Source organism: Mesoplodon densirostris, chromosome 9 (assembly GCF_025265405.1).
Source record: "Mesoplodon densirostris isolate mMesDen1 chromosome 9, mMesDen1 primary haplotype, whole genome shotgun sequence".
NCBI classification, from domain to species: Eukaryota; Metazoa; Chordata; class Mammalia; order Artiodactyla; family Ziphiidae; genus Mesoplodon; species Mesoplodon densirostris.
Window position 1 is genome coordinate 28,889,148 of NC_082669.1, and position 21,341 is coordinate 28,910,488.

The window sequence follows — 21,341 nt, forward strand, 5'->3', positions numbered from 1 at the left end:
ACACTTTCTTCTTAGCAAGTGCAAAAGTCATCTCCTGAGTTATACCATCTTCCCAATTAATGCAGTTTGAATTAATGGGTTTTTACCATTTTGAAGGGGACACTGAAAGATATAAGGAATAATTTGTACAGAGTATGTGTTCCATGGGAAGTAGGGGGAGTGAAAAGAGAAGAAAAAAATTAAAAGGGTAAATAAAAGAATGGTCGTTGACTGGTTTCAGGGTGGGGATGTGACGGAAAACCTCATTACTAAGACGCTGATTGAAGCACGAAGAGAGGACGAAGCTTGCTGGTGTCCTCGTGGCTCAAGTGAAGAGGGGCGTAAAAGGAAATCTTTATCTTTGAGAAACTGCCCTATTTGTCTTTAATGTCACACTTGGTAGCAGAAGGGATCAGTTATCTTGACTGATTCTTCGGCAAGAGACTGAGCTGACTGGCATTGAGGAAGCTTGTTGAGGGGAGGAATTTGGTAAACATTACTGGAGATGGCAGAGGTTCCTGGATGTTTGGCCGGTGTTTGGGGATATCTGGTCAGTGTCTTGTGTATAATTCTGATTCTTCGATAGACATTATTAATTGATAATATCACTCTTTCCTGATGAGTCTGAACAGGAAGTCCCAATTCTGCTTTTCTCTGTGCAGCATTTCAGGCAGTGACGGCAAAGTGATCACAACTGAAATGCTGAAGGAAGTCCTGTGTTTAGGAAAGGAAGTAAGGGGAGAAATTCTCCCAAGGTGGAGCTCTGTCATTGAACAGACAGGTCATTCAAACACAGGTTTGTGGTAGGGCCAACTGGGTCAGCGAGGAAAGAGAAGGGAAGCTGGGGGAGGAGAAGGACCCAGCAACCCTGGTGACCTAGGGAGCAGGTCTGCATGTAGAAGCGCTGGGCAGTGAGGCTGGCTCCACGTGGATGGAGGAGGCCCAGCACTCCTGTCCTGCCCTCCCCCTTGCCCCCCCCCCCCCCCGACCCCCGGCCCCAAAGCACAGCCAGCAGCGTGGGCAGGGTGAGCTCTGCTAGGAATGCCCAGGCTGGCCCAGGGTGAAGTGAGAACCGGCCAAAGCAGAGGGCAGTCGGAAAAGAGGGAAAGCAGTACCCTCGCCCATAGCGCTCTTGGTCATTTCTGATCAGGTCATCACATACAAAGTGTCACACTTACCCACTCACTGCACAGCCTTCAGGACCTGGCCCAGCACAGCTGTAGGAATTGAAAGAGAAATACACATTTTGATCATTTTACTTCTTTAGCACTTTTTCTTGGAGAGTTTTTATTAAATCATAAGGCAATGTGTGTTAAATGACTTTCAAATCATTACAATCACAGTGCGTCTCAGTATTGCTTAAGCATTTGTTTATTATGCATTTATTCATTTGTTCATTCACTCAGCAAGTATTTTTGAGTGTCTACTTCGTGATAGGGATTGCTCTAGCATTGAACAAAGTAGACATTTCTGGTCTTCATTATTGACATGTTTTCATGGCTTCCATTTGACAGAGGTTCAGAGAGCCCACAGCTGGCTCTAGAACATCAATGTGGGCAGGAGGTAGAGGGAGCTGAGACCAGAACCATTTCCTGGGGCACACTGATGAAGGAGCTGGGGGGGGAGGGGCAGGGAAACGGGGACGATGATTTCAGACCCAGAAAGCCAGGGGCTGGCTCCATGCACTTCCACACAACTGCGATGTTGTACGTCAAGCAGGGACATCATTTGTCCTAACATGACCCCTCAGCAGCTGGGTTCCCGTTCTGTGGGGCACCACCATCTGTTATTTTGATTACAGGATGATGGCTGAAAAGGCAGAATAAGTTGGCTTTGAAGGACAGCAATGTTTGTCAATAAAAACGTCAACAGGAAAATAAAATATTCCAGTTAAATGGAGAAGACTGATGTTCACGGCCTGGGGAAAGGTGAAGAAGCCTGGTTCAGGTATGTGAAGAGGACCGGTGCTTGTTACATGCGTACTGTCAACTGGTTCTAATCATTTTCTGTCTCATTCCAAGGGCTCTGATCTCTATACTGTACTCCTCTTGGTTTTGAAGGTCTGAGACCTCTTTTCCGTGGTGGCAGACAATGCAGTCTCGGCCCTGCAAGCTTTCGGGCCTTCATCCCTACACCCGACACAGGCTTCTTCAGGCAGTGGAACACACAAGGAGTTCTCCTTTTTTGACAGTCTTTTATCTCCTAGGATAATCGTCAGAGACAACATTCTCTAATGGATAACCATTGGTAAAATTAACCCCTCCTCAAAATACCCCTCCTCACTAGTGTTTTTATATTTTCCCATAATGCCTGTTTAGTTTCCAGACCGTAATAGAATGGGAACTCTATGCATAGTGGTGCAAACTGGAATTACAAGCTTTGGACAAGAAGCAGGGTTTCATGCAGCCTCTGAAAGTGCTGCTGGAAAACCTATGGGGTTTCTAGCAAGAAGCTATGGACAAGGGAGACGCTCATAGGGAGAGCTCGGCCAGTTTACATTTGAAGAGATGATGGACAAGGGTAGTGACTGGACAGGTGCCCTAAGAGGGAACCATCTGAATATCAAAGGATTAAGGGGTCCTTGGGAAAGCTGATGTTGCCCTGCATAATTCTGCAGAAATGATTATCAAATATCAAGCAAAAGAGGCCATATCATGCTATCATTTAATTTTGTCAGAAAAATTATTCCTTGTCTCCCACTTGATTTATTATTTTTTTGTTCCATGTAATTAAAATAGGCAAAATTTCGTGTTCTTTCGTTTAATTTATTGGCATAAAATTTCAAAGAAACCATCCCCTGACGACTTACTATAAAATGTGGTTCCATTTAAAAGTGGATTTGTGGACTTCCCTGGTGGCGCAGTGGTTTAGAATCCGCCTGCCAATGCAGGGGACACGGGTTCGAGCTCTGGTCCGGGAAGATCCCACATGCTGCAGAGCAACTAAGCCCATGCGCCACAACTACTAAGCCTGCACTCTAGAGCCTGCGAGCCACAACTACTGAAGCCTGCACGCCTAGAGCTCGTGCTCTGCAACAAGAGAAGCCACCGCAGTGAGAAGCCCGTGCATGGCAACGAAGAGTAGCCCCCGCTCGCCACAACTAGAGAAAGCCTGTGCACAGCAGCGAAGGCCCAACACAGCCAAAATAAATAAATAATAAGTAAGTAAGTAAGTAAGTAAATAAAAGTGGATTTGCTTCAAGTTTGCCGACCCATTCCCTGGGGTAAGCAGACCTGCCCTGTGGGAAGGGCACGGCTTCTGGGAGCAAGCATGCGCCTGTAACCTGGGCTCTGTCACTGCTGGCTGACGAGTCATGGTGACCCCAGAGCCTTCCTAAGTGTTTCTTTAACAATACAAATGGGGAAAGCAGCGCGTTCGCTCTTAGTCATGGTTGAGACTATGTGTTTGATGATGCTGTGCACATTGCAGATACACAATAAAAGAAATGTTTTCTTATTTACCCTCACCCCATCGATATTTCTCCATATTTAAAAACTTAAATCCATTTTTAGTATGTAATTCCTTTGGGAGAAAACAGAGATAGTAATAACAAGATTACGGAAAACTATATATGTTTCTACCAGTGCTATATGCTCAGACACACACACACACACACACAGAAACACATTTATTTCCCAAAGATAGAAAAAACAGGAAAAATATATTTATTTTATATAGGTAGTATAATTCTATTTTAGAGAATCTGCTCCAAAATTGCTTATTTTGGGGAATATGAAAAAAATAGACTAAGTGAAAAACTAGCAAATTACAGTTTATACTACGTTTTGTAGAGTTTGCAGAGTGGTCAGTATAACCAGTGTGCTGGTATACCCAAAGGGAAAAATATGAAAAATCTTGAAATTCCTACCAAGGAGGTATTTGGTAAAGTTCAGAATTCATTCTGGATTTTAAAAAAGAGTTTAAAAATGGAATAGATAACTGTTTCTTTAAGAAGATAATAAGAATCTCACATTAATAGCAAATATTGTTCTTAATGGTGATTTATTACAGCCATTCCCACCACCATCAGCTATAAAATTCTCATGTCCACTACCATTGTATCTGATATTATTCTAGAAATTCTGGCCCTTGTAATATGACTTGAAACTTTTGGAAAAGAGATACAGATACCATTACTGGAGATGATATAATTGTTTTCCTGGAAAATTCAAGACCATGAACTAAAACGCTAATTTCAAAGGAAGTTCAGTAGAGACCACCAATATGAGATGAATATACACCTCCACCAAAAAAAAATCAAAGGCTATCTTATATATTAGATATAATAAATGAGAAGATATACTAGAAAACAAGGTTCACTTCACAGTAGCAAAAATAAATACAAAATGTTTAGGCAGAACAGGAAAGAACACAACTAAAACTTTACTGAAATATAAAAAAGAATATCTGAATGGATGAAGAAATTATCATTTCCTGACTGGGAGTACAAAACATTGTAAAAATGTTAGCCCTACTCAAATTAATTAATTGGCTTTAGTGGGGTTTGTGTGTGTGTGTGTGTGTGTGTGTGTGTGTGTGTGTTAAACTTGGTAAAATATTCCAGGTCACTTGCAACACACCAGTTGGCTTAGACTAAGATTAGAGGGGGAAGACAGTCACATGCAAACCACACAGGAAATGCCCAGGCTTCCTACATGTTAGCTGGGGAGTCAGCTGCCTGGGACTGAAACTCTTGGACCACGGGGTCATGGAATGATGGAGCCCTTCCGTTTACCCTCATGATGGCTGAAACTCAAGAAGGAAGGTGAAACGATGGAAGTTGACCAGGGTACCAGTCATTCCCAAATCACTTGTCTCCAGGCTCAGGCTCTTCCATATAAATGCAGTTAAAATAGGTTTTTTGTAAAAACTTAGCACATACTCGGAAAACCTTCAAGACTCCTGATGTTTGTAAGTCTAACTGGAGGGTTTTGCACCCCTTCAGAACACTAACCATCACTGTCACGGTCATAATTACCACCGTCACTACCAGCAGCACTGGCACCATTACCTCCTTCACCAGCATGATAACCGCCACCATTGTTAACTGCCACCTCGTCACCAGCTCCGCACCGCCATCTGTGCAATCACTGATTGAGTGCTTGTGTGGTCCACGCACTATTTTTTTTTTTTTTTGCTGTACACGGGCCTCTCACTGCTGTGGCCTCTCCCGTTGCAGAGCACAGGCTCCGGACGCGCAGGCTCAGCGGCCATGGCTCACGAGCCCAGCCGCTCCACGGCATGTGGGATTCTCCCGGACCGGGGCACGAACCCGTATCCCCTGCATTGGCAGGCGGATTCTCAACCACTGCGCCACCAGGGAAGCCCCCACGCACTATTTTAAGTACAGTACATGTATTAACTCAAGATCTCAAAAATCCTGTGAGCCATGCAGTCTTATTATCCTAATTTACAGGTGAGGAAAGTGAAGCACAGAGAGGTTAAGACACGTCCCCAAGTCCACACAGCTAGTCAGAGATGGTTCCAGAGAAGAGTAACGGTGCCAAATAAAGTTGAGGATTATGAGAGATAGAAGGGAATGTGAAATATGTGGGACAACTTCTCCTTCTGATTTCTGGCAGTCCAATTTCATTGTCAAATTTATCATGTTAGTAAATAAGATATATACGTTCCGAGTGCGTCTGCTAATTACAGTCAAAATAGTTTTAATTTCCCTATTAACAGCTTAGCAATCAACTAGCTAAGAGAAAAAGCACCTTTAGGCAACATTCCAGGCAATGTGATCTTCTATTAATTGTAAACCAGTAAAAGATTCCCACAGGAATCCCAGTCCTCTGGAAAGATATATATATGTGTGTATATATATATATAGATATTATATATGTATAGAAACCTTTGGGGACGGGGCAGGACCTCTGCTCTTGTTCCCCCTGTCCCTTATTCTTCTTGTTGGGACATCCTGGCACCGTAGAACAGGGCCCTGGCACAAGACACACCTGGAGAGGCTGAGAGGCTCTCCCGCCAGCACCATGATCTGCCCACGAGCGTATCATTGCTGCTGCCGTGGCCGTGGGTCCAGGACACCTGGAGGAACTGACTCAGATACAAACCTCTGTACTTGACTGACTGGAAAGTCTGGAGACATTTTCAACCTACAGATTTGCAAGATGGGAAGCACCCTGTTCTCCTGCCTTTTCCTTTGCAGACCCAGAGCTTCCTGCACTCACCCGTAGGTGCAGCTGTGGTGGCACAGGTGACACACGTGATTGGCATCTGCAAACTTCCAGATCAGGGTGCTGTTTTCTCCTGTGACTCCAGCAGGGCAGGTCTTGACGCAGTGAGGGCCGTCAATGTTGTGGGCACACTTTACACAGCTGCCTGGTCCCTGCACCAAGGTGGAAAAACCGTTTCATAAATCAAACATTTACTTATGTCTCTCTCTTTTTCAGAATGAAGTAACTTTTTTTTTGTTTGTTTTTTTTTTTTTTGCGGTACGCGGGCCTCTCACTGTCGTGGCCTCTCCCGTTGCGGAGCACAGGCTCCGGACGCGCGGGCCCAGCGGCCATGGCTCACGGGCCCAGCCGCTCCGCGGCATGTGGGATCTTCCCGGACTGGGGCACGATCCCGTGTCCCCTGCATCGGCAGGCGGATCCTCAACCACTGCGCCACCAGGGAAGCCCCAGGATGAAGTAACTTTTTACTTAAAATGCTTATCCTGAAAAAAAATCAAACGATGTGGAAGTTTTTAAAGTGGACAAGCTCTTCTGTGACTGTGCTTGCCTGATGTGACCACTGTTAACAGCTGAGAATAAAGTCTTCTTGACTTTAAATGTATATTTTATATACATACATATATATATATATATAAAACATGAAAGAAACTGTACTATTTGCTTTATTACATTTTACTTAATACACTGTGGGCATCTTTCCTTGTCAAAGCATTCTTGATCAGCCTACATGTATATTTATATCCTTATTGGTCAGATGGACTTCCTTGTGAATCGTGTTTGGAGTGGAGGGGGCCTCTGTGGGAAGCTGTACTCACCAAGGCCAAGCTGAGAAAACCCACACCTATATTTCTCCAGTGTTGAGAAGGTAGCACGTGTAAGTGCAGTGGTGGCTGCATAATTAACTGTGCAACATGCTAAATTTGATTCTGTTGGTCAAATGTGAATGCGTCGGTAAAACCCACAGAAATGAATGCACTGGGGCTGCTTGGGCTGTGTCCACACGCTTCACAAAGGGCTGAAATAACGTGGGTAGGGGAGGGTCTGCCTGTTGGCTCAGTGCTCTCACGTCTCAAAGACTGAGGATTCCCAGAGCCAGAACAATCAGATGACTAAGTCAGTCAACATCCCAGTTATTTTATTTCACTGATGAAAATTTAACCGAACACCATCCTAAAAACCAGTGGTTTCCTTTGTAACCAGCCATTTTGGCAGCCTGTACCTCAAAACTGAGCCTTACCGTCTTCTGTCTGATATAAAGAACTTCTGAAAAATGTTTTCCGTTACTAGATTTAGATATGGCTGTTGAAATTCAAATCCAAACAGAGCTCCTCATATAAATAATACTGAGAATTAACCACATGGGCACACTGGTGTGAGAGGGACCTGCATTCTCACACCCTCTAAAAGATTATTACTGAACATGTAGATGTGAAACTGAATTTTGAAAACCTTTCCTTTGTGATTAAAAAATACTTGTCAGGGCTTCCCTGGTGGCGCAGTGGTTGAGAGCCCGCCTGCACGGGTTCGTGCCCCGGTCCGGGAAGATCCCACATGCCGTGGAGCGGCTGGGCCCGTGAGCCATGGCCGCTGAGCCTGTGCATCCGGAGCCTGTGCTCCGCAACGGGAGAGGCCACAACGGTGAGAGGCCCGCGTACCACACACACACAAAAAAATACTCTTCAAATAACGATAAACTCATGTTAAATAAGAATTTGGTGATGTTTGATTAAGATGATAAAGCAATGAAGACAGATGTCAGGAACACTGAAGGCTGCCTGTGGGTGTGCCCCGTCCACAGGGCGCCCTGATATGTGGTGTGAGGACGGGCATCACCACGTGCGTCTGGGGTTGGACAGAGAAGGGGAATGTCTGTGCCAGCAGGGTATGTGCTGACTTCCCCTCAGTCACAGCCCCCGACGGCTGTGAGATGGCAAGGCCTCAAGTGTGGGCGGGGAGTGCGCTGGATGCGCGTCCCAGCAGGCACAGGGTGGCGGGGGTGGGGGTCATCCTTGTGGGCTATGGCTGACGTGTGGGGTGACATCAAACATGCTCCTTACGTGTCCCGTGCAGGTCACGTTCATGGCCTGGGGCAGGCATTCCGGATGGCACTGCACACATTCGGAGTTTTCAATGAACTCCCTGGGCTCTCTGACGGGAGAAGACGGGAAACTGGTCAGTGCTGTCCCTGGAGACCCTGCTGCAGGATGCTGTCTGGGTTCACCTGTCTGAGAGCTCAGATGACACAAATCACCTCTCTTAGAAAGTCAAAACAGTTTTAGATAAAAGTCGAATGGCCGGGAATCTAGGACTATACTGTAATGTAATAAACTGATTCTTGTCAGCGGAATCTTTGGTCATCTTCTTCTGGAACAAAAACATCAGCTTCCGTTATAATCAAAACATCTTCCCTACATTTTTTCTCCAGGCGCAGTTTTTGAATATTAGATAAGCAAGGCAACACATGGGAAAAAAAAAAAAGAAGAAAACAGTCCTTAAGATTTAAGATACCCCCTCCAATATCAGATTCATGGATATTTAAATTAAGCTGCAAAGAAATGGTATCTAGACTAATGCCTGGGAAAAGGAAAGACAGCTATTAAAAGTTTCCTCAATGGTTATTCCTAAAAACAGCAAGTAGGGAACACAGGCGTGAAAACTTTTGCTTGTACTATTTTAACCATTCCTCAAACTTAGATTAACGTTAAGCGACAAGTTGATGCTTGATTGAAAAGAGACTGTAGTTGTGGCAGCTGTTAAGACGACTGGTAATTAACTAGGCAGTGAACAAGGAGTGTTTACACCCAAAGACGTCCGTGAGTCCTCTGAGGCAGATGGCATCAATTAAACCAAATATGCCGCTGTACTTTTTCCCCTGTGCTTCTTCTCTGGGTTACCACACCTACTGCAGGAGCCAGCCTCGCAAGTGGAACGGGTGCTGCTGGGCACTGGGGTTCTCTAATGGGCAGACCTGGGCGCCACCGCCGTGGCTATTTTAATCACCTTGTCGCTTCAGAGAGACGTCAGCACTGAAGACGTGAGAGCTTAGTGTCTGTTTGCAGCTGTAAGGACTGCACCAATATTTCTTACTTGTTGAAACAATACTATCAATTATGCAAATTACTCTGTTAGGCTAATGGGCCTATCAGCTAAAGATTCTTACAGAACTGAACTTGGTCTTCTCATCCTGCTTCTGAGTATTTCTAATCTGAGCTGTAGCCCAAGCCCTGATAGTGAAACAGAAAGGAAGATTTCCTAGAGCCATCTGTAACTCCTACGCTCTTCTCTATCATGAAATTTCTTTTTCTTTAAATTTTTTTTAAAAATTGCCTCTGCCAGTCTCTATCCTTCCATTTTACTTTCCTATTAATTTATTTTAGTCATTATTTGTGGTCATTCAAAGCCTTACTCAATATCAAAATTCCTATAGAATCAACAGACTGTACTTTTTATTGATTGCAATAAATTCAACAAATGTTATACAACTGTTTATTTCTTTGTCCATGGGTATATTTGAAGTTATTTGCACTGTTCAGTGTGTCTTGAACATAAACAGAAATTAACCAGGAGCTGTATTTTGACACAGCAGGAATGCTGTGCTACAATGGCCATGGTCTTGGCCATCTGAACCATGGAAGACTGTTCTGTTTGTCTTGGGAACATTGTGCAGCTAGGAAAAATAAAAGATAATTCCAGATAAAGAGAGACTCTATAAATTGGATTGGATTAAGTAATGAAAAAAGTTTGTTCACTTCCCTTTGTGATTAACAGTTGTCCACAAACAAAAAGAAAAAGGAAAATAATCCGACTGATTAACCATAAACCTATAAAACAATCTTAAGTCTTATTTTTTTAAATCAAAACATAGGGATTAAAAAACAAAGCCTCCTACCCCTTTAGAATGTTGCACTTCTCCACACACTCCTTGCCACGGCTGAAGTTTCGGCAGGACACGCAGTCCTTGGGTTTCGGGCCCCAGCAGCCCTCTGACGAGCACAGCGGGTGACAGACGTGGCCCATGGCCTCTGCGAAGACAGGGTGAGCCACACGGGTCAGCCAAGGAACAGTGGCCAAGGGCCCTGTGGGTGAGGTGCTCAAACACATGCTGGGTCCCCCAGAAGAAGCAGTGATGCAAGCAAAAAAGGGCTTCCGGAGGCCCACTGCAAGTCCCCTTTGCCCTGCTGGGTGCTGAGTGTACCTGGATGAAACACTCAGAACTGCCGGAACAGCACGGGAAGCGTGTGGTTCCTTGCTGTGTGCAAGGCACACAGAATTTCACCAACTCTCTCAATTGCACTATGGTGTGGGAATCATTATTACCTCCATTTCATGGATGAGGACGCCAAAGCCCAAAGATTTACGTAAACTGATGAAGGTCTCAAAGCTAGGAAGGGCTCGAGCCAGGATGTGAACTCAGGTCTGCTTCTGCCGGTGGCCAGGGTCTCAGCACAGGCTATGCTGGTGCAGGCCCTACTTCAAAAGCTATGGCTCTAAACTCAGAACTGGAAATGCCTGTGTGAAACAGTCATCCCATTCCGGGGTGTGTGTGTGTGTGTGTGTGTGTGTGTGCACGTGCACGTGTGTGTCTAGCTATAGTTATTGGGGATGAAATGAGCAGGGAGGAACACACAGCTAAAATGCAATATAACTGGGGGAAGAGGGGCGGGTCGGGATGGTGGGATGAATTGACATGTAGACACTAATATGTATGAAATAACTAATAAGAACCTGCTGTATAAGAAATAAATTTTAAAAATGCAATATAGTTAATACTAAATTTAGTTCTGTAAATTACCAATAACTGATAGCCTAGACTTCAAGGCAAGTTCATCCTATGAAATGAGAATGATCTAGAAACAATTCTGATGATTTTCACATTAAGAATATACAGATTTCTTTTAATTTGCTTCTTTACGAATGTAAAAAGTAATTTGAAGGTTTGGGAATGGTTCTTCAATATTCTAAATCAAAATAAATGACCCGTTGGAACCATCTCCACAATCGACCAAAGTGATGACTCACTGCACTCTTTTTCACTCCTGTTGTTTATAATTTTGGTTTTCTGACTTGAGGTCCCAAAGAGTTTTTTCCAGTTTATTGTATCTGCGTAGCACAACTTTCGGTTTCCTGAAATGATCACATCTCCATCACTTATCTCCTTGAGGGAGCGTAATCCCAAGGACATTATATCCAGGCCAACAACCGCAAGAGAAAACTGACCACTAAGTTGGAGAGAAGAAAAACAATGTCGTGAAAAATTATGAAAACACAGCATCACTAAAACCTTTGCTTTTCTGTACCACTTTAGATTTACCACAAACTGCTTCCACAGGTTGTTAAGTCATGTTGTGGAAGGTATGTACTGCAACTTTGGAAAACTGCAAGTGCTTTTTAAAGCTAGTTCAGGGAAAAGCTAGTTCCTTGTTCATTGAGTATCTCTAATCCCAGTGGCAGACTAGGGGCTGGATAAATGTCTTAATGTCATTATTTGATTTGCTGCATTTTAATTTTGCCTGGGAATTGAGAACATGTTCTAACTTCTCAAATATCCAAATACACTTAAAAAATCATAGGTTCATCTTTCCATCCATCCATCTACCCATCCGTCCATCTATCCATCCACCCATCCATTTATTGAACAAACATTTGAGGTAATATGTGACTAATTCTAATTCTAGGTCAAGTGTGTGTTTCCTATTCTCAAAAAACCTTTTGTCTAGTGATGACACAATCATATGAGTAGATAATTTTAACCCAGCAGGGGTACCACGGAGGCAAAGAGTAGGGGTCTAAACAAGTGTGGGGAGGGGGTCTCTCAGAAGTGGTGAGGCCTGATTGTTGGGACCTCGGGAGCAGGAACTATGATATTTTCTTCGCTACCCAACCCTGTGATAGGATCCTACGGGGTGATCAGTACGTGTTCATCAAGTGACCAGGTGGAAGTTATTCCGACTAAATGGAAGTCCTGAATCACCGCAGGAGCATGTGACAGGCACTGAGAACCATGAACTACTGGTGGAGGTGGGGGGGGGGCCTGGGGAGGGAGGAAGAGGCCAGAGCATGCACCACCTTAGACACCACGTGGAGGAGGTTTTTGTCTGCAAATGATGGGAAACCACAGGAAGGAGATTTGCATTTTTAGGAAGCTCACTGGACACCAGGACGTGGAATGGGCCAGTTGAGACAGTACAGTAGAGAGAGCGATAATGAAGGCGTGAGATGACAGAAGTCAAAGCATAATTCGGAGACTCCTCCTTCTCCTTGTTTTTCTCTCCCCACTCTTTCCTCCCTCTGTCCTCCCACAGCCTGGCTCCTGTGTATTAGACCTGCGCCCCTGCTGTTAGGAATCCCCCCCAAACTGTGCCCAGGGGAGACAAGCCAGCAGAGACAAAGCTGAGGTCTTCCCGACAGGGCAGGTTTGGCTTTGCTGAGAACCAGGGGTCACACTGCCCCAGGAGGGATGGTGCATCATTGGACTTCTCAGCAAACGTGAAAAGGAGAACAGTCATCTTTATCTTGTTTAAATCCCTAAAACTAAGCTGAGAGGTACATGCTAGTCACCCAAGAAAACTGACCTAAATCTCTCATCTCTGTATGAATTTTGGGCAAAAGCAGTATTCCTGAGAACTCAGAGCACAGGGGCCTTTCTGGGAAGTGATATGAGCTGCATGTTTAGCATCAGCGATGCAAAGCCAAGACGGTTTTTGGAAAGTGATGCTTATTTTACATGTACTGTCGTCTGACTTTCTTTAATATTGCACAATATTATGTAGCCCTCTTAGGAGTCAATTATGGGAAAGAGTTCTCAGAGCCAGATGGTTTCCAAGGCAGGTTTGAACAAGAGACTCCCAAACTTCCCCTCACCACAAAACTCATCATTACCCTTATTACGTTAAAGGTGCTTGTGTGTGTTGGGGGGGTGGTGGTGGTGGTGGGGGTGGGGTGTGTGGGTGTGGGTGTATTTCACTGTTGGAGCTGGAAAAGTGGAAATCCTGAAAGAAACACTCAATGTTAAAAAGCCTCTCAGGTCCCCTGAAACGACTTGCTGAAAAGGATGTGTGACCTCAGCGCTATTCTTGCCAAAAGCGTAAAACCTCAGCTGAATCAGGAGAAAACACTGGCTATCCTACAAGATTCCTGACCAATACTTTTCAAAAGGGTCAAGGCCATGAAAGACAAGGAAGACAGAGGAACTGTCACCGACTGCAGGGACCAAGGAGACGTGACAGCCGCATGCAGTGTGGGCTGACAGAACACACAAGGCGTTCATGGAAAAACTGGCGAGATCCCAGAAAGTCTGCAGTTCAGTTACTGCTAATTTCTTTACTTGATTCTTGTGCCTCGCTGATGTAGGGTGTCACCATCGGGGCAGCCGGGTGAAGGATGTGTGAGAACTCTCTGTAGTGTCTCTGCAGCACTTCTGTAAGTCTTATTTCAAAAACAAAAAATAAGGGTCTACCAGGCTTTGGATGGGGTCAACTTACTGTTGCTTCGTCCTGCCACGTATGATTTCCAGGTTCTCAAAAGCATGGAGGCCAGTCCTGTTTGCAGGCCAGGCCTGAATCAGCAAAAACCCTATAAGGCAGAAGGAAGGTTCAGACACACACCACTCAGAAATTTTTCTTTCTTTTTTTTTTTTTTTGCGGTACGCGGGCCTCTCACTGTTGTGGCCTCTCCTGTTGCGGAGCACAGGCTCCGGACGCGCAGGCTCAGAGGCCATGGCTCACGGGCCCAGCCGCTCCACGGCATGTGGGATCTTCCCGGACCGGGGCACAAACCCATGTCCCCTGCATCGGCAGGCGGACTCCCAACCACTGCGCCACCAGGGAAGCCCTAGAAATTTCTATTTTGTATGAGACATTATTCTAGGATTTTCAGGAGAGTGTCCATGTACAGGAGAGGTGAACGTTTTTCTAGTCGTCTTCCCGAGCACACGTACGCACACGTCGCTGTGCACCAGGCACGCTGCCCCTGGGCCACCGCCCGACTCTCACTCCACAGGCTGTGCTCCAAGGGCAAGACCCCAAGCAGGCTGCCGCGCTCAATGACAGCGGCCAGTGCCGAGCCGTAGCGCCACAAGGAGGCTGACATGGTATCCTTATTTAGTTCCAATTCTCCAAACAACCTTGCTATTTAGTCTGATTATTTCTTTTTCAGGGACGGAGGAAGTGGAGCTCTGATGGGTCCCGGGCCCAGGCCTGCCGGTGGCAAAGCAGGATGTGAAGTGCGTCTCCAGGCCCGGGAGCCTGCTGTCCGCTCGCCGCTGCCCACCTCCCTCTAACCCACCACGTCCTGGGCTGGTCCTCGGACGGCTGGCCTGGGCTGGGTGGTGAGAGATCAGACATGTTCACACCACGTCATGAATGACCTAACTCTTTGCTGAAAGAGCTCACCTCTCGAGTGCAGGGGAAACTGCATTTTTGAAACATATCGAAGAACTGATTACTCATTAATGGTAGAATTTCAGAATAACTGTTTTTATGCCAAAGGAGAAGAAAATACTGCTAAAAGTTCTCTTTATGAAACACTGATTTCCTGTTTATGTTCATATGATATGTTAGCGGCACACACCTGTTATTTCCTTTACAGTTTTTAGAATGTCCAGTTCCTTTGGGTCCAGAGGTGGAGTACGTGTGAAGGAATCACTGAAACAAGTAACAGGACGATCAGTTAACAACCTGCCGGTGAACAAAGCTGATTTCGTTTTTTTCTGTTATATCAGTAACTTAATCTCTACTTACCCCTTAAATGCTACTGGCAGGATATGAAGGTCTCCACTGATCGAGGTGCAATTTCTGAAGTGTTTAATATTTGTGGCATTTATGGAAAGTGTATCTTTAAACTCACCAATTCCTATTCCGTTACAAACTGTAAAGATAAGGGAGGTGTTTAGTCCACTCGCATTTGTTGAATTAAGAATAGCTAGTGTTCCACAGGCAGAGGGGAGCAGGCAGGAAACTGCAGCTGTGGGATCTATTGCCGCCATATGCTGTCATTCATTCACTCAACAAACACTGCTAGGCCTGCTAGGGCCCAGGGACCATGGCAGGGTTGGGCTGCAGTGGTTACAGGAGACGCCATGGCTGTCCTCAAGGAACCTGCTTTCTCCTCCTCATTTTCCCCACTTGGGCCAGAGTACAGTTGCTCCTGAGGACTCCAGCTTCCGCTCCGTGACGGTGTGCCCTGCGCCATCAGTGCTGCTCTGTGCTCACCCGCGTGCCCCTACTACCCCTCAACGCCTCCCCTCGCCTAACTGGGCCTGCGGCTTCGTCTTCTACCTGAAAGAAACAGTATGCATAGATTTTTGTTTTTAATGGAAAGAGCAAGATGCATTCATCTGAGAAAACCTTGAAAACACAGAATAAAGAGGAACAAAATGACAAGCAATGCTACTATGTACCTTTGATATTTTAGAAAATTTCCTGCTAGCTATCCTCCATGGTTAGGTCACACTAGATATGTAGCTGTTTTTTTTTTTTTTTTTCCCACTTATTATGCGGTGAACATTTGTCCTGTCATTAAAACCATTCACAAACATGGTTTTCAATAGCCGTCTGATGTTACATCATAAGAAATACTGGAATAACTCTTATCGGATAAGTTGCTTTTCTTCCACAGTGTTTACTTAAACCACGTGCTTTGATCTGTGTCCTATTGTGACGTCAGTCTCAGATGCCTTTCTCCACACTCTGAGCCCATTTATTAATTTACATTCACTCCCGAATTTCCATCTCAAATGCCAGCTCCCTCCAAAGCCCATTTATCTGTTGTGGCTCTACTTCTAGAATTCACAGGGCAATCTTTGGTGCCTCTCTTTCAGATTGTATCTTACTTTGAAGGATAATCATGGAAAATCTCATTGTTTTTCAGTGAGGTTTTGAAAGGGGAGGATGAAAGGATGAGGACGAGGTCCTCCCCTGGCCTCACCCAGGCCTCCCTGGGGACGAGGTCCCCCCGTCACTCCGTCTCCCTCTACTCTGTCCGGAGTCCCTGCTGCTTGGGTCGCCACCTGGCAGTGGGGCCTGTCCCATCAGCCCCCCTGGACCTCCAGGCTCGCCTTGTGCTGCATCTGCCTCGCTGTGGGTTTGGGAATGGGAGGGCGAGGCTCTTCTAGGATTCCAAGGCTCTGGCTGACAACAGAGTGAGCTGGCTTCGGCAAGACAAGCCCCGAGGCAGATGCCTGCCATGGGGACTTGCTGTTTAATTACAGGTTTGGAAGAGAATTCCATGTGTTTGAAAGAATATCCATTCTCTCTGTGTTTAGGTGTGATGTGATCGTGGGGTTACCTGAATTCCTAAATTTGGAGATAAATTACACATTCACCCCTAGACCGATCAGATTTGGAGAAGTTGTGGACCATCAACACACGCATTTTCCAAACTTTGTTTTCCTGGCATCGCCCTATACCCGAAGGGATCTGAGTTGGCCACCACTCCAGGATATGAACTGGGGCTGGGTAGAAAATAGAGCATAATGATTACGGGAGAATCGAAGTGCTCGTTGAACACAAAACTAACAGAACAAAGGCAAAAATAACCTCTTATTTTATTGATCCATTTGAGGATGCTGATAGTATAACCCTCTCTCTCTTCAGGGGCTTAACTCTTCTACTTCCTCTGTGCCAGGCACTGCCCCAGGTTCTTATTTTCTTCCTTCCGTGTCCCCTCTGCCGGGGGGTCTCCTGGAGCCAAAGGACACTCATCTCTCAGGGCCCCGACACCCCTGCCACACAGGAGCTACAAGGCCCGGTGGCCAGAGAGCCCCGCTGGGAGCTCGTGGGTCTGTAAAGTGGGGATCGTAATGGCACAGACCCCCTAGAGGGGCTGGGGGGGCTCGATGACGTGGAGCACGGGGGCTGAGTTTGCCCCGTGAAAGAACACACGTGCAATGTACGAGCACAGAGGTGGTCATCAGTTTCAGCTGAAATCACAGATGCTTCTTAGGGAAGGTGGCATCTGAAGCAGATGTTCAAGATAAGCAGTTATTCATTGAGGCATTTGTTTTATAACAACAAAACAGCGGAAACCATCTAAATGACCATATACAGGGAGACTGGCTGGATAAATTATGGTAGAGGGGACAGGATACAGGGGATTATGGATAGGGTTCAGGGAGTGCCCAGCAGCTGCAAAATAGGATGAGGAAGATTCATACGAAGTTATCTGGAGTGATCTCCAGGGAATGCTAGGTTTAAGTGGCAAGGTACAAAGAGTGTAGATGCGTCTCCTGTGGAACTGGAAGACGTGGTCTAGGCCTGCCACGTGCCCAAAGGACTCAGGTGCCAACTGGGGAGGCTCCCACGGGCCACATGGGAGACAGTCTGGACATCAAAGTGAATAATGACAGGAGAGATTACCATAAACTGAATAAAAAAGGATTCAAGGACCTCACATGGGTACTAAAAAAGCTATCTTAGAAAAGAATGTCAACTAATACATGTAGAAGACATGATAGAAATAGGAAAGCACTCCTTTATAACCAGCAAGAAATCTGACTGACGCTACTTCAAGCAAATCATTAAGTCTGTCATCGTGGTAACGGGATGAAATGGCTGTGCCACCTGGTGGGATGCAATGAGGGGAAAGGCTCCTGCCCACCTGAGTCCCACCCGGACGAAAACCATGCCCAGGCCAGACGAGGGACGTCCTGCAAAACACCCGGCCTCAACTCTGCACAACATCAGGGAAAAGGGGGCTGAGAAATGGTCCTGAATTAACGAAGAGCATGGAACCCACAGCCCTCAGCTGGACTCTGGATCGAAAAGCAGCTAAAAAGGACATATTGGGACAGTGGGGGAGTTGAAATTAAACTGAAAACTAGAATTGCATTGAATCGATGTTAAACTCAGGATGAGAGTGAAGCCGTCTTTTGTTACTTAGGGGAATGTCCCGTGTGTAGGAAAGTGTGCTGGCGAATGTAGGGTGAAGTGTTATAACACCTGTAATTGTCACTGGGCTCAGAAAACACACACACACACATACACACACACACAGAGACACAAACACAGACTGAGAGCAACGTGGCGATTATTGAAAATTGGTAAAGTTAAGTGCAGGGCATACGGGTGTTCATTACACTATTCTTGCAACGTTTCTGGGTGTTGTTTGAAAAATTTCACGATAAAAGATAAGTACAGGATAAGCAGGGATAAATTGGCATTGAGGACACCCAGGAACAGGGCAGAGCGTAAAGGAAGGGACCCATTTCCGAGCCTGGAGATGCCCTCACATCTCGTCTGAGCGCGATGCTGAAGGTCTGGGGGCGGAGAGCAGAGACAGCCCCTCACCCGCACCGGGCGGCTTCCCACCTTTGCCACAAGGTCCGTCGCACTTTTTACACTTGCGGACGCCGTCCTCCTCCACCTCCTGGCTGTCAGAGCTGCAGGCGCGGACGCACGAGCCGTGGTCCGTCACCACGTAGTTACCTGGGGGACAGTGAAAGGAAGGTGGCGAAGGTGGCACCAGGTGTTCCTGGGCCTCACAACCCTCCACGACGGGCTGATCCTCTGGTTTTGTTTACTTTAAGGACAAAGAATGAAAGGCTGCAAACAGAGAGGGATGCGAGGTTCACGGGTTCTCAGGTCCTCCCCGCCAGGCATGGTGTCGGGCTGCTCGGGGCGCCGCCTGCTCGCTGGTCACAGTGTTCCCCCACCTTCCCTGCAGCCTGTGTTCCCGTAGGGTCTACCTTTAGGACTTGTGGTTGTAGCTTGACTATTTATTAAAAAATGGGAAGCTACACAAAGACCACGCTTCCGCCGGGGCTGCCCTCGTCCCCTCCGGCCACCGCGGGTGGTGGTGCCCACGCTCGGCACCAGCCCCGATGCCGGTCACTGTCTCGTTGCTGCCGGTGCAGCAACGTGTTTGTGTTAATAACCTATTAACACAAATATTAGTCTATACTTTTCAGGAGCTCTATGTGTTCCTTGAGACTTTCCCAAGTGGATCCTCAAACCTGTTTGCTGGGCATTTGTCATTTTCCTTCTGAAAACTGTCTACTTTTGTTCTCTGAGGCTCTGAGTGGTTTCCTGTGCACTTTAAACTCTGCCTGTTAAGCTGTTTCTCAAAGAGTATGTCTGTGTCATGACTGTGGTGAATTTTTCTTAGCTTGTCATTTACCTTACAATGGTTTATTATTCTAGTTGTGTGTTCTTTTTTCTGTTCCAAATTTATAAAATTTCATGTTCACAGATCTGGTAGGGCAAACCTCCCCCTCATGATTGTTCTTAAACATTGTTTTCCCTTAATCTTCCCTCTTGGAAATCAAGATTGGTTTCTAAAACAATTTAATTAGACAATTCTACACTTCCTCTACCACGAAATAATTCATGTTGCCATTTCCCTAAATCCCAGAGCCATCTGTAAAGCACAAATAGAAATAAGCAAAACCCAAATGATTAAACAAAGCCAACTGACAAGCAAAAACCCCTCTGTATTCCTAAGGGCCCAACCTTCACCAGATTTTTAACCACAAAGAAGGCAGGTCTTTTAACTACTCTCTAACTTAGGCCTTTTAAATACCTGCAAAGAGCTAAACGGAAAAATGGCCCAGTGGTCATGGGTTTGTGCCAGTCAGACGATGGGATATTCTGGGCGACCACAGCTGGGGCTCAGGACACAAGAACTGACCCGAGGTCAGAGCAGCAGCCGTCCCCTCACCTGCCTGACGCCGAGGCGGACACAGTGACCCAAGGACGCGTGAGCGGGGGACACGGGGATGCCAGCAGGAGACAGAACAGGTAAAGGGGTGCCTGACCACGAAAGGGTCCCCACGAGGGGCACTCACGGGGGCACTTCCTGACACAGGTGGCGCCGAAGCTGTACTTCCCCAGCGGGTTGACTTTCATCTCGTAGGTGGTGGGGTCGTACAGCATGAGTGGCGGGCATGTGTCCTTGCACGTGGCTCCGTCCCGGAACCTGCGGCAGACCTGTCAGGGGAGGGGTGGTGGCTGTTAGAGTCCGTGCGGGGAGCTGCGGCCGTGGTTCTCTGTGTCCAGGTGTTTGGTCAGAGCACACACGTCTAGCAAAGTACTCTCGGTAGAGTCAGAAAGACCCTTCTCTTAAAAGCATGGTTTTTCTTAAAGCCACTGTCCCAGCTGTCAGAGTTGACGGATTGCGATGAGGGAAAAACACGTCTCCGTTAACTTTCAAAACAAGGCAGGAGTACACACACCAGAGTAGTTAACTCTACGGTGAAATTTCTTCAGCTTCACTTACGTCAGGTTTCCCTCCTAAACAACACTTGAGGATACATGTTAGAATTTATTGCCAAACGCAGAGAACCTGGACTAGGGGATGTCGTGCAGAGGGGACCAGACCACGCACAGAGGGGTCCTGACCAACAGCCTCGGGCCGTCTCCTTCCAGCCGCACATCAGGACCGGCCCAGACCAGCCGAGTCCAAAGCCTGGGGGCCTGTCCAGCCTCTGGATCTTTAGCCCCTCTGTTCCTGAAAACTAGACTCTCTTGGATCCCATTCAAGGTGAGTCTCCCAGTCTGGAGCTCGCTCAGCTCTGACTTCGGGACCCTGTCTGTCCGCCCTGGTGTCTCGGGACTCACAAGGTGCCCGTGATCAGATGTGTGACACCCACGGCCCACAGGGACACTAGGTCTCGCTTGAGCTTTCTGCAGTAACAGGGACAACAGCGAGGGCATCGGGACCCCCCGGGAGGCGAGGAGGTGGGGGGTGGGTGTGGCGGGATATGCGCAGGAGGCCTCTGAGCCGAGTGGAAAGAGCAGAGGCTTTAGGGGCGAAAGGCACAAGTGGGGTCGCAGCTGTCCTGCCACTTGGGATCTGTGTGGCCCCTTAACTTCGCCGTACACATTTTAGGGGTCCCTGCGGCATCAACGCCCTAGTTTTGTAATGAGGATCGAGTGGAGCGATAAACAGGGAGACGAGGCTGGTGCTGGCCACGAGAGACATTAGGGGCCCATAACACACAGTTCGTATTTTGGCTCATTCTATGCCCAGGTCCTGGGTATGGATGCCACACACACTGTGCCGTTTAGACCACTCAACAGGTAGGTACTTCATTCTCCACCACTATCAGACAAGGAAACCGAGGCACGGAGAGGTCACATAAGTTGCCCAAGGTCACCAAGTAAGTGGTGAAGGAAGGCAGGACACTAAAAGATGCTTTGTCACTCCTGTGGCTACAGACGTCAGTCAGTACAT

General features: G+C 46.7%; 1 protein-coding gene across 1 annotated transcript in view; it reads right to left on the reverse strand.

The window, feature by feature from the left end:
- EGFR (epidermal growth factor receptor) overlaps window positions 1-21,341 on the reverse strand; it is a 197,785-nt gene that overhangs the window by 33,687 nt on the left and 142,757 nt on the right. Inside the window, exons 7-16 of the mRNA XM_060108784.1 lie at window positions 19,954-20,095; window positions 18,479-18,595; window positions 14,912-15,038; window positions 14,742-14,815; window positions 13,655-13,745; window positions 11,193-11,392; window positions 10,063-10,195; window positions 8,231-8,321; window positions 6,168-6,325; window positions 1,158-1,196 (exon numbers count right to left, since the gene is read on the reverse strand). Coding sequence (XP_059964767.1) covers window positions 1,158-1,196; window positions 6,168-6,325; window positions 8,231-8,321; window positions 10,063-10,195; window positions 11,193-11,392; window positions 13,655-13,745; window positions 14,742-14,815; window positions 14,912-15,038; window positions 18,479-18,595; window positions 19,954-20,095 — 1,172 coding nt within the window. The remainder of the gene's footprint in view (window positions 1-1,157; window positions 1,197-6,167; window positions 6,326-8,230; window positions 8,322-10,062; window positions 10,196-11,192; window positions 11,393-13,654; window positions 13,746-14,741; window positions 14,816-14,911; window positions 15,039-18,478; window positions 18,596-19,953; window positions 20,096-21,341) is intronic.